Source organism: Cladosporium halotolerans (assembly GCF_011745625.1).
Source record: "Cladosporium halotolerans strain TM138-S3 chromosome Unknown Sca123, whole genome shotgun sequence".
NCBI lineage: Eukaryota > Fungi > Ascomycota > Dothideomycetes > Cladosporiales > Cladosporiaceae > Cladosporium > Cladosporium halotolerans.
Window position 1 is genome coordinate 1 of NW_027191573.1, and position 12713 is coordinate 12713.

The 12713-nt window shown below is 53.9% G+C and overlaps 2 protein-coding genes across 2 annotated transcripts; one reads left to right on the forward strand and one right to left on the reverse strand.

Annotated features, from left to right (window-relative positions):
• Window positions 1-897, reverse strand: WHR41_09563 (uncharacterized protein; the record flags this gene model as incomplete). Its single annotated transcript, XM_069378166.1, has 1 exon — window positions 1-897. A coding segment is annotated over one exon (897 nt), but the record flags the coding sequence as incomplete, so codon positions are not given.
• A 6641-nt stretch (window positions 898-7538) lies between these two features.
• Window positions 7539-11137, forward strand: WHR41_09564 (uncharacterized protein; the record flags this gene model as incomplete). Its single annotated transcript, XM_069378167.1, has 2 exons — window positions 7539-7882; window positions 7960-11137. Exons 1-2 carry the CDS (start codon window positions 7665-7667, stop codon window positions 11135-11137), a joined length of 3396 nt encoding a protein of 1131 aa, XP_069224962.1. The 5' UTR covers window positions 7539-7664.
• Between the last annotated feature and the right edge of the window lie 1576 nt (window positions 11138-12713).

Sequence of the window (12713 nt, forward strand, 5' to 3'; positions counted from 1 at the left end):
GACGATGTAGCCAGCAAAGGAGATCACCATCATCACGGGTGCCTGCCTCCGCTTGGCTTGGTTGATAATAATGAGGCACATGGTAAAAGCCGGAACAAAGACGAAGGACCAATACTGCGGCGTTGGGTCCTTGCATTGGGTAGTAGAGACTGCGCTGCTGTCGATGATGCTGTATATGGCGGTGCCGATGGTGATGCCAAAGCCGAGGAACAGCGAGTATATGATGGCATAGACCATGCGCACACTACCGGCGACGATACTCCGACTTTGCAACTCGAGGGAGGCACAGAGAACGGTGTATCCGGGAAGGATAAGGGCGATAGATGACTGTGCGAGAGCTGAGAAGCAGAACAGATTGCCCTCGTTGATGCTACCGAAAGCGCGCGAGAGGAAAGAAGTTAATACTGCGGTACAGATCTCAAAGACGTTGGCGTATGAGTCCGAGCGCGGGGCTACGACCAACTGAAGCACACCCAAAAGGCACCCAAGCAGGAACGCGATTGGGAGGTCGATGAGTCGGGCTCCGAAAGCGAAAGGTCCGACACATGCAGATGCTAAGCCAAAGACAAAGATTCGGGTCCACTTATTGTGCTTCGGTCTGCATCTCGAGACCTCCTTCAGCCACTCCGTGGCCTCTTCCACGCCGATCATGTCATGGACTACTCTCTTGTACACCTCGTGCGTGTCCCTGAGCTTCCCTAGGTCCAGACCTGGTGCCACCTTGACAAGCTTGACGTCAGTCGTATGGGTAGAGGGGTCGTCAAAAGACATGATCATGGACCCTGGAATGTACAGGAATTGCGCTTCGATCTCCAGCACCCGAGCGGACATATTCAGGTACTCTTCCAAGCGATGAGTAGGCGCACCGTACTCCATGAGTGCTCTGCAGAGTCTCATCAGGTACAGCTGACGGTAAATTGTCTCCGCAACATGGATTGTGATTCTCAAGTCTTCCTCATTCGTCGATCGGCTCGTATGGTGGAACGCATGGAGATTGCTGTGGCCATGCAACTTGTCGCCAGGCCTTTTCGCTGAATGTCTTTGGACTTCTAGATGCCGACTACCCTCCGCTCCTACACCAGCCACACTCGGCGAAGTTAGGGAAATCGAAGAGTCAACGAGGAGTGCAAGCGAAGGCGAGGGGGTATCTTTATGCTTGGGCGTGTTTCGACGATCGAGGGATTGCCGCGGAGGGTCTGTAGGCGTGGAAGCTCCGGTCTTAGAGGGAGAATTAGTCGGACTTGGTTCAGTCCTGCCAGCGACAACACCGTAATTGCCCGATCTTAGGTTGCTCCCCCGATCATTGTCATAGTCAGATGGCTGGAAAAATAATGCGAGCACGGCACCGAGAATAGCCCTGCGATACCGTTGTGGCTGGGGGGAATAGTCCTCCGCGAGGTCCGATTGCTCTGCCGGCAGGATTCCATCAACTCCCTCCGACCTTCCGTCACGTGAGGCATGCTTGCGCGTCGTCCTAGTAGCTTCGATCGCCATCGATGTTCGATGACCTTGCCTGGAATTCTCTGATGCATGATCTTCCTCGTCTTGGGCACTGGTATCATCACAACCGCTAGGTGTGATCTTCCCTGTAGAGACATCGTCTCTGCAAGGTTGCGACAGCCTTGCCATGCCGGAGGCATGGCCTTCTACAAATGAAGTTTGCGAGCCTGGCGCATTCCGGACGTATTTTTCTTCCCTGGGGCATTGCCGCATCTCAAACCCCTGGCCGACATCATCACGCCCGGACGTCTGCTCTTTGTCCACACGCTCTTCTGACCTATACGTATCGGCGTGCGCTTTCTTCAGCAGAGGCTCTGTTATTCGAACGGCAGTTTCGGATTTGAAGACAAAGTTTTGCGGTTCAAGATCCCCTACAGCATGTTGCGGCCAAGGGTCCGGTCGTAGAGTCCTGTGCTCAGAGCGTGGGAGTAGAGTGTCAGCGCCTTCGGAGGACGGAAGGTCATCGAAGGGCCCGGTGAGGCTCATTCGTGACGAAACATGGTGGGCGGCCAGTGAATCAGAAAACGTCCGATTGCAGTTTGAACATTCGGCACAACTACTGCGCGTACCAGGACCAGTGGGATCTTCGACGGTGCCCATGTGCTTCTTCCCTTGTTCGTTCTCTTCACCTCGGCCCGCCGGCGGAGGGACCATCGTTTTTCACCCGAGCTGACTGGACTGAATTTCTTTGTGTCGATTGGAGGCAATGCGGGATTACAATGTATGCAGTCAACCAAAGGAGTCTGCTAGTGCACGAATCCCAGTACTTGTTCCAAGCGGAGTGCGCTCGGATCACCAGAATGTCGAGCATGCAAACGCCTAGCAGAGAGTTCGCTGTAGAACTGTGCTCTGCAGTGCCCACGTTCACCTGATCCCTACGCCGCAGTGGAAGCCGTGCAAGGAGGACAAGCGGTATGTCCAGGTTGAGAACGGGGAAAGTCACTCATCTCGGTGAAGTAACGAGATGAGAACAGACCGGTCAGTGTTGAGCTGCAAGAATAAAAAGAGGGTGGCTCTGAGCACGTTCAAGACGACAATCGGCCGAGCTATGTGTGTGGTCCGAGTCGTCGATTCTGACTGAATGTCCAATGTACTTTTATTAGGGCCAAGTACGGATGTCCGAGGCGCTCGGCTAGGCTCACGCGCAATGACGAGTAAGCCCCCAACCGAAGCTTTCTAAACCAAAGTTCGATTAGCGCACCCTCGTATTTGATGACGTTGTGCTTGTGATGTGCGTAAGTCGAGATTCGTCCATCGACGACACAATTTTATCGTTCACTGCCCCGTGCGCCCTCCGAAATCATCCGTCGTCTCTGCAAAAACCCGCATGACTCAAAACTAGATCTGATCGCGGTGGAGTCAGCTATGTCGATTTTTAGCGACCTATCGATTCGACGTCAATATCCGAATTACGGTGGCGTGTCACTGCTAAAGCACGGCCTCTGCCGCTTGCTGGTTCTGGCGTTCGCACGGACGTACGGAGGGGGGTCGCAATACAGACCTGCGTTGCCTAGTCTGCGTACGCTTCGGGCATCCCGCTTTGCACTAACGATTTGAGTAGAGTTTCTACGGTCCTTGCATTGCACGCCTTTCGGTCTTCAAGACATGGCATGAACGCGGTGGCCATCTCAGATAAGGACAGGGAAAGGCTTGCAACCACGTGTAAGTCAATCTCGCCGCGGCGACTTGCCATGCCTGGCATTGCGGTCGACCCCGCGCGCGCTTTGCGCTAAAGGCGGCCGTGCGCTATTGGGCACGCGTACTGCTCCTGATTGTTTAGTCGACTGCATCCATGCCTTGTTGTTTTCAAACGCCGCGCGTTGCGTGACGTTGCAAGGACCAACCCCTCTCCTGGATGTCCATCCACTACATACAGTTATTGTCGCGTGTCCATGCGCTGCAGCGCTTCCCGTCTACACTGTGTAGTTGTCAACAATTATTTTGCTCCAACAAACCGCAGTGTTCTGCATTTGATATAACTTCCTTTTAGCGCAATTCAGCGGAGCTAGATCTTCCAATCAAGCTGCACTCCGCCAGACGACAAAATCATGTCTGGAATCCTTGGTAAACTGGCCGGGCAGCTCGCCTCTGGCGGCGGCAATGGCAATGGTACCAGCCCAGGCGGTTACAACTCCCAATCTTCCGGCTCCGGGAAGCTTGTGCATAATCTCACCGACAATTTAACGGGGCAGACTCATCGGCAGGACTTGACAGGCTCTTCACAAACGTCATACGCCCCAGGCGGCTCTATGGCCCACGCGGCTCAAAAATACCCTAGTGAGGGTTACGGGCGTAAGCAGCACATGAGAGACGACTGGCAAGGCCAAGGTGGTCCCGGCGGATACCAGTACCCTGGAGAACAGCACTCACGAGAGAATGATCCTCGCATTGGCCAGCCTGAACATGACCAATCTGCTAGCGAGTATCGACGGGACAACCGCTCTTATGCACCAGGTTATCATGGCGGCTACCAACAGTCTGGATATTATCAAGAGATTGATGGCCACGGATACAAACAGGATCACCGGCCATATGAGCCGAATCCTGGTCGTTTTGAACAAGGCCGACATGAACGGGAACAAGGCCATGGTACTTATCAGCAGTACCCAGTAAGCCACCAGCGAGAGTTTAACGGTCATGATCAGTATCGCGAAGGCTATCTGGAAGATCATTAAAGGTCCTCGCAAGACTACGGCAGGCGTTGAAAAGGCGTGAAAGATAGATTACAATCGGTCATCGTCTGTCACGTTGGCCTGATAGACTTCCGTGAAGCGGTGTGGCAATTATCATACAATTCTTACACTCTGTTCTCCGAGAGTTCGGGTTCTGTGGAAAGATGTCGACAGATAGGGCATTCAGCCTAATTGACTCGCCTCCTCTGTCACAATCATCACACGTCTCATCCTCAGAGCAAGTAGGAAACGCTTCTCGATCATTCGCCTGCTACTTCCCCCGATTGCTTGCGGGCCCTAGCATACCGTTCGCAGTGTAGCAGCGCGTATAGAACTCTCTCATTGAAGCGTCCGCACTTGCGGTCCGGAATGTCCGCGGGGTTTTCCTCCACGGGACAAGTGCTCAGCCCGCGGTACTTCGTCAAAGCTTGCATCAGGGCGGACGCCTTGTCGAAAGACAGCGCGCCGTAAAGGCGAGGCACGTGCCTGTCCAATCAGGTCTTGTACATCTGCCATGTGTAGTACCTCGTGCGGGTATCGTCCTCACTGACGTGCAGACTTTTCGCCTGCTGCGCCTGAACCGAGCGAAGCACCCCCGACAGCTCGCGCATCCTCTCGGTGCGGGCGGCTGTGGGCTTGCTGCTGGTCTCGGCAAATTTCTTCTAGTCCGCTTTGCTTCTCGCACGTCGCAAATGCCCTCGTCCCAGGAGCGAGCACGACGATCCTATTGGGAATCCGTGATGGCGACTGAGATCACCTGGAACATGTTCGCGCATTGCGCGACGATGCACCGTGATGCTAACGCTACATGCTGCACCGGGATTTGTGGGAGAAAGCCTTTGCTACTTTGCTGGAATAGTGGAAGTTGATGATGAGACCTCGTTGCACGTCGCTAGTCACTATCGTGGCGAAGCCGCGACTGACCTAGTGGCTAGCCAAATAAATCGTTGGGTTGAACTTGACATCTCTTCGACGCGCTAGAGAGACTTAGAAGCTTTCCCCACTCAGTTCACAACACCACTCAATGCACACGCGTCGCGAACGCGACGCGACGCCCTTGATCATCGCATACTTCAACCAACATGCTTCCTATCGATGAAGCAATTGTATATTTGAATAATCAAGATGTTCCTCATGTTTCAAGAGCCGCCAAAAAATTCCAGGTCAATAGAAGCACTCTCAGCAGGAGATTCAATCACCAAAGTGGCTCGAGATCCCAAGCAACACAACAAAAAAAGTTCTTGTCCACCAAGCAAGAGAAGGTGCTTATCAAACACATAAATAGACTGTGCGAGAGAGGCTTCCCACCTACACCATACATGGTCGCCAATATTGCCAGTCAAATTGCGAAAAGACAGCCCGGAAAAAATTGGACTTCAAGGTTTGTGAGCAGATAGAGCCACGAATTGGATTCTAAATATCTCAACACACTGGATGTTTCACGGCACAAAGCTGAGTTCGCGAACTCTTTCAAGCAGTAATTCGATGTTCTGAGCAGTAAGATCGAGCAGTATGGTATAATGCCTCGGAACATGTACAACATGGACGAAAAGGGATTCCTGATTGGGTATCTTACTAAAAGCAAGAGAGTGTTCACAAAGGCTCTTTTCGACAATCAAAAGCTCATGGGCACCGCTCAGGATGGTAGTAGGACGTGGGTGACTGTTGTGGCTACGATTTGTGCAGATGGAACGTCTTTATCTCCAGGGATAATCTACGAAGGCCAACCAAACACTGTCCAGGACAGTTGGTTGGATGGGGTCAAGGAGGAAGACCACTTAGCCTTCCTCGCATCCTCTGCTAATGGATGTACCAACGATGAGCTTGGATTTGACTGGTTGGTAAACCTCTTCGATAGGGAGACAAAGGAGAAAGCGAAGAGGGACTGGAGACTGCTGTATCTGGATGGCCATGGCTCGCATTTGACCATCCGATTCCTCGATTGGTGCCAGCCCAACAAAGTACTAGTCGCTGTGTACCCACCTCACTCGACTCACAGACTGCAGCCGTTGGACGTCAGCCTGTTCGCCCCCTTAGCCACATCTTACAGCAAAGGCCTGGATGAGCACATGAGGCAATCAGAACGCCTTACGGGGGTCACCAAGCGTGACTTTCTTCGTCTTTTCTGGCCAGCATGGCAGAAGGCGTTCACAGAGGCCAACATCAAGAGTGGATGGGCAAAGACTGGCTTATGGCCTTTCGACCCGCCCGTGGTAATGAAGATGTTCAAAAAAGCTGCGACCCCACCAGGTGATCAGACCGAGGAGCCACGTACCCCGTGTAGCAGATTCAGTGGCTCAGAGAGCTCCAATCTGTCTCCAAAGGACTGGCGGAAGATTCAGAGCATGGTGAACAAAACTGTGACGAAGGTGGCAGACGCAAAACACAGGAAGAGCTTAGAGTACCTCGGGGACAAGGTCATCTCACAATCTGCGGAGATCACCTTACTAAAAGAAGGATACAAGAGACTATCAGCGGCTCTCTACGACGAGCGCAGCCGCAAGAAAAGAGGCAAGAAGCTCATGGAGGAGTTCAGATCCAGGGACGAGGGCAGTGCTACCTTCTTCAGTCCCCGCAAGGTGAAGCAGCTTCAGGATCTTGAGCAGGCAAAAAAGGATGAAAAGGACCTGCAACAGCAAGAAAAAGCTATCAAGGCACAAGAGAGAGAGCGAGCAAAGCTACTCAAAGCCCAACAACTGGCGGAAAGAAAGGCTGAAAGACAAAAAAAGGCCGAGGAAAGGAGGGCGGCGTTAACAGCCGGGATTGCTAGCAAGGCTGCTGCGAAAATGGCTAGAAAAGCTCCAGGTCATTCGGAAATGCCCAATCCAACCTCCTGTAGGAAAACCAGCAGTCAGAAAACGCACCTCAGAAGGCCGGAAGAGCTACTGAAAGACGGAGATGCGATAGTGGTCAAAAACAGGCCGAGGGCTCCAGGACCAGGCGTGTCATCAAGTGGCAGAGTCCTCAAACCTTCGCGAAAGCTTCAGCACTAGATAATTCACACGAGTACTGATCATATGCAAGGTCATCATATGCTATTATATGGATAGCCTCAGTAGTTTAATGCGTGAGATATGCGACGATCAAGGGCGTCGCGTCGCGTTCGCGACGCGTGTGCATTGAGTGGTGTTGTGAACTGAGTGGGGAAAGCTTCTAACCAGCATCTGTTCATTGCAAGATGATCCCTGGTTGGGGTAAGTAGGGTTGCTTGACGCCGTTGATCCCGGCTTGCAGGTTTCTTCGGCGCCGCGGTACCCCGGCTTCCGGCTGGTCGATCGCCGACTAGCGCGCGCGTTGCCCTCACAACAACGGCTGTGTAAACTTAGCGCGTTGTTTGGCCGTGCCCACACCTGGATCATCATCAGACATTAACCACTGTTCGCGGCCAAGTGCTAGTCGCCCTCTCAGCTGATTCACATCGCTCTGCCATCGCTAGAAAAAAATCCTGTTCGCTTGATATCGTTGCATCGCACATTCCGCTCGCTACACACAATGGGCCCGAACTCTCCGCCCGGCTATGGGCCGCCTCCAGGTTACGAGGACGAGACCACACCTACCCATAGCCCCAGCATGCGCCTGTTGAACGGCGCCGACAATGCTTCTCCCACAAGACCAACACCACGCTCCGCAGCACGCGCCCGAGCAAACGATGCCTTCGAAGCCGCGCGACAGCGATTCGTGCGAGCTGCAGACCCGAGTCCCACGAGACCGTTAGTTTCCCTCTCCGATGTTTCGACGGATGCAAACCTCAGCCCACGCGTCGATGACCCCCCACGGCTACGAGTAGCCTGGTATCCGCGGACGAACAACAGGACGGCCGCCAGAACAGTGTCGAGGACCCCTTCTCCGACACAGCCGGACCGTCCGGGCCGCGAAAGAGGCAGCTGAAAGTCCGCTTCCAAAGCAGTCCACGTAGTTCTCCAGACTTACCCTCCTCATCCCACAGACCGAGTCCTCCCTCGCGTGCCTACCAGCCTGCATCGGCTACAGGAAGGCCATCCTCAAGACAGACGTCCATTCTAGAGAATGCACCCGACCTTACGCCCTCCGGTGCGGAGGCTTCAACATACGCTCCGTCATCCTTCACACCCTCGTACGCACCATCTTACTACCCAGATGCGCCTGCGTACAGACCATCTTCAAGAGGATCGGAGACGCGGACGATGTCATACTCGCCTTCTCGGGTGTCGAACGAGTACAGCAGGCCACCTCCGAGCAGTGTGCCTTTTGAGCCGGCGGACATCAACGGGAGCCCGAGACCAGGAACACCTTCATCACAATATGGCGGCTCTCCGAAGCGGCCGCTTCCTCCGCAGCCTCTCTTTGCAGCAGGGAGACCGCTACCTACCGAAAGTGACAAGGACCCAGACATGACAACAATTCCCATCGAAGGCGACGTCGACGATGTGTTTGGACCAGCGGGCGACGATGACGATCTCTCCCGACCAGAGCTGAGGAAAATGGACAGCTACATGTCGGAATCGACGTTCACAGACTCGCTCTACGATGAGAAGGATGATGGTGACGACGAGCTCTACGGTCCGGCTCCCACAGGAAAGCAGGCCCGGCGTGGCGCAAGAGAAGCACAACTTTCGAAAAAAGAAGTCAAGCTCATCAACGGCGAACTGATTCTGGAGTGCAAGATCCCGACGATTCTGTACTCGTTCTTGCCGCGACGCGATGATGTTGAATTCACACATATGCGGTACACTGCAGTAACCTGTGACCCGAACGATTTCGTCGAGAGAGGATACAAGCTGAGGCAGAACATTGGCTACACGTCGCGAGAGACCGAGCTTTTGATCTGTGTTACCATGTACAACGAGAACGAAATCGACTTCACCCGCACGATGCACGGTGTCATGCGCAACATTGCGCATTTCTGCAGCCGTTCGAAATCCAGGACCTGGGGCAAGGACGGATGGAAGAAGATTGTAGTCTGCATCATTTCCGACGGTCGCTCCAGGGTCCACCCTCGAACTCTCGATGCACTAGCGGCAATGGGCTGTTACCAGGAAGGCATCGCAAAGAACCAAGTCAACCAGAAAGAAGTCGCCGCTCACGTCTACGAATACACCACGCAGGTATCGCTCGATTCAGATCTCAAATTCAAGGGTGCAGAGAAGGGCATCGTTCCTTGTCAGATGATCTTCTGCCTGAAGGAGAAGAACTTGAAGAAGCTGAACAGCCACCGATGGTTCTTCAACGCATTCGGCCGCGCCCTCAACCCCAACGTCTGTATTCTTCTCGATGTTGGTACCAGGCCCGGAGACGACTCGCTCTACCACCTCTGGAAGGCGTTCGACAGAGATTCAAGCGTCGCAGGTGCTGCAGGCGAGATCAAAGCAGCAAAAGGCAAAGCCTGGAGCGCTCTTCTCAATCCCTTGGTCGCAAGTCAAAATTTCGAGTACAAAATGTCGAATATCCTTGACAAGCCTCTGGAGTCGGTTTTCGGGAACATCACTGTGTTGCCCGGTGCCCTGAGTGCATACCGATACCACGCACTTCAGAACGACGAAAATGGACATGGCCCTCTCAGTCAATACTTCAAAGGTGAAACACTCCACGGCCAGGATGCAGACGTCTTCACCGCAAATATGTACCTCGCCGAAGATCGCATTCTCTGCTGGGAACTAGTCGCAAAGCGCAATGAGCGATGGGTGCTGAAGTATGTGAAGAGCGCTATCGGAGAGACCGATGTTCCAGACGCAGTGCCAGAGTTCATCTCTCAGCGCCGTCGTTGGCTGAACGGTGCTTTCTTCGCAGCCGTGTACTCTCTTCTGCACTTCAGCCAGGTCTGGAAGACGGATCACTCGATCGCTCGCAAAGTGCTGCTGCACATCGAGTTCCTCTACCAGTTTCTGAACCTTCTGTTCACATTCTTCTCGCTCGGCAACTTCTACCTGACCTTCTACTTCATTGCTGGCTCGCTGGCGGACCCGAAGATTGATCCATTCGGACACAACATCGGAAAAGTCATCTTCTACATCTTACGGTACACCTGCATTCTGCTGATCATGATGCAATTCATTCTCTCCATGGGCAACCGACCTCAGGGTTCCAAGAGAATGTACATGGGCAGCATGATCACGTACGGAATCATCATGGCTTACACGACCTTTGCCGCACTCTACGTCGTGGCAATCCAGCTGACCGGCGACGAGGACATCGAACTGGGCAACAACATCTTCACCAACATGATCGTCTCCACGCTCTCCACAATCGGCCTCTACTTCATCATGTCCTTCCTCTACCTCGACCCCTGGCACATGTTTACCTCCAGCGCGCAGTACTTTGCTCTCTTGCCGTCTTACATCTGCACCCTGCAAGTGTACGCCTTCTGCAACGCCCACGACGTCTCTTGGGGTACCAAAGGTGACAACGCTAGCAAGGCCGATCTCGGTGTAGCCAAGGGCTCCAAATCCGGCGTCGTCGAGCTCGAGATGCCCTCTGAGCAACTTGACATCGACTCCGGCTACGACGAAGCGCTCCGCAACCTCCGCGACCGCGTCGAGGTCCCCGCTCCAGGCCCGAACCAGACGCAGATCCAGGAAGACTACTACCGCGCCGTACGCACGTACGTCGTCATCGTCTGGATGTGCTGCAACGCCGTCCTCGTCATGGCCGTCAGCGAGGCCTACCCGACCAACAGCATCGGCGAGAACTACTACCTCAAGATCATCCTGTGGTCTGTTGCGGCGCTCGCGCTCTTCCGTGCTGTGGGCTCGAGCACGTTCGGCATCATCAATATTATTCATTCGATCATCGAGGGTAAGGTCAAGTGGGGCGCGAAGAGCGAGGCGGGTAGTGCTACGGCTAGTAGCCGGAATGGTATGAGCACCTGGAAGGGCGGACAGTCGAGCAGCTTCAGCCTGCCGAGCTGGATGAGCAGTAGTGGCAGCTGGGTGAGTAGTAAGGTCAGCAGTTTCACGGGGAGTAGTGCGGGCAGTGTGTTCAGGCGATGAGAGCACGGTGATGTTGATTTGGGAGTTCACGGCGTTTAGCGGTCCGGGCGATTCGGCTGCCACGATTGTGAACTAGAGGTGGGATTTGTATACTCGCACAGGACATTAGGACTTTTCCGTATTCAATACATGAGAGAAGGTTTTCTATTTCGCACGTATCTCAATGCTTTTGGGTAGTGTAATTTGCTGAAAATAACTGCGCGTGGCTGACTGAGAGGTCACCATGCTCGCATGAGTGCAGCACCGAGTTCGGAGGCCCTGCGTATGGGCTTGGGGACCTATTCGTCCACCAGACGGCATAATGACCCTCATTTTTCAACTCTGAGGTGAGCAACTTCCGTCGTCTCATAGCTGAAGTGAAGGTGATAAGCCTCAGCAGAATCCATTCGCGGTATACTTGACAGGTGTATTGAGCACCTCGTCCTAGCTGCGGTGTACCTCGACTGGAGCTCGGTCGCACCACGGCAGGAGTCTGGGGGACCTCATTACTGATTTGGTGGACCTTTACGCTGTCCAAGATCTGGTTGAGGGTACCTCAAGTTCTGCACAGGGGACCTCAATTGTTGACTCTTTTCCTCAGCGCTAAGAAGAGCACGGTGCACCACAGTGGGAGCTTCAGTGGACCTCCATATTACTTCGGAAGATCCCAGGATGAGCTCGGTGCACTATGGCAGGAGTGCGATAAGCCTGCGTATTGATCCAAAGGACCTCTGCCCGCACTCGGTGCCCCATGCCAAAATGTTCGGGGTACCTGAATGATGATTCGGAGGATCTCAGCCTGGGCTCGGTACACCATGGCAGAAGTTCGGTGGACCTACCTACCAATCGTAGGATCTTAGCTTGTGTAGGATCTGGCTGAGGGTACCTCAATTCTGCCTAGGGGACCTCAATTGTAAAAACAGGTGGGAGGTACCCTCAACGAAAAAAGAGGTACCCTCAGCCAGATGCTCCAGCTTGGGCTCAGTGTACCATGGCGAGAGGTCGATACACCACGGCAGGAGTTCGATGGACTTGTGTACCACTTCGGGAGACCTCAGGCTATACTCAGTGCACCATGGCGAGAGGTCGGTGCACCATGGCTTCACTCCGGGGGACCGGTGTACTCGCTCGGAGGACCTCAGGCTAAGGTCGGTGCACCATCGCAGGAGAGCGATAGACCAGCTAGTAGTTCGGAAGACCCCAGGCCAAGCTCGGTGCACCATTAAGAGTTCGGTCAACCTGCATGCTAGTCTGCAAGATCTTCAAATGTATGCGCGGTGCACCCTTAGGGGAAGGTCGGTGCACTAATTTGCCCGGAGGACCTCAGCCTGAACTCGTTATACCATAGGCGGAAGTTTGGTGGATAAACGCACCAGTCCCCAGAATCTCAGTTTGTGCTCGGTGCACCATGACGGGGATTTGGTGGACCTAAGAACTTCCTCGGAGGACCTTAGTCTGAGCTCGGTGCACCTAGCTAAAAGAAGTAGAAGCTTTCCCAACTGCGTGCACAGACACACTGCGTGCACGCGCGACGCGGTCATGACACGCTTTGTTTACCACGCGATATCTGTACGGACTTTGCTGTCATGGACGCGGC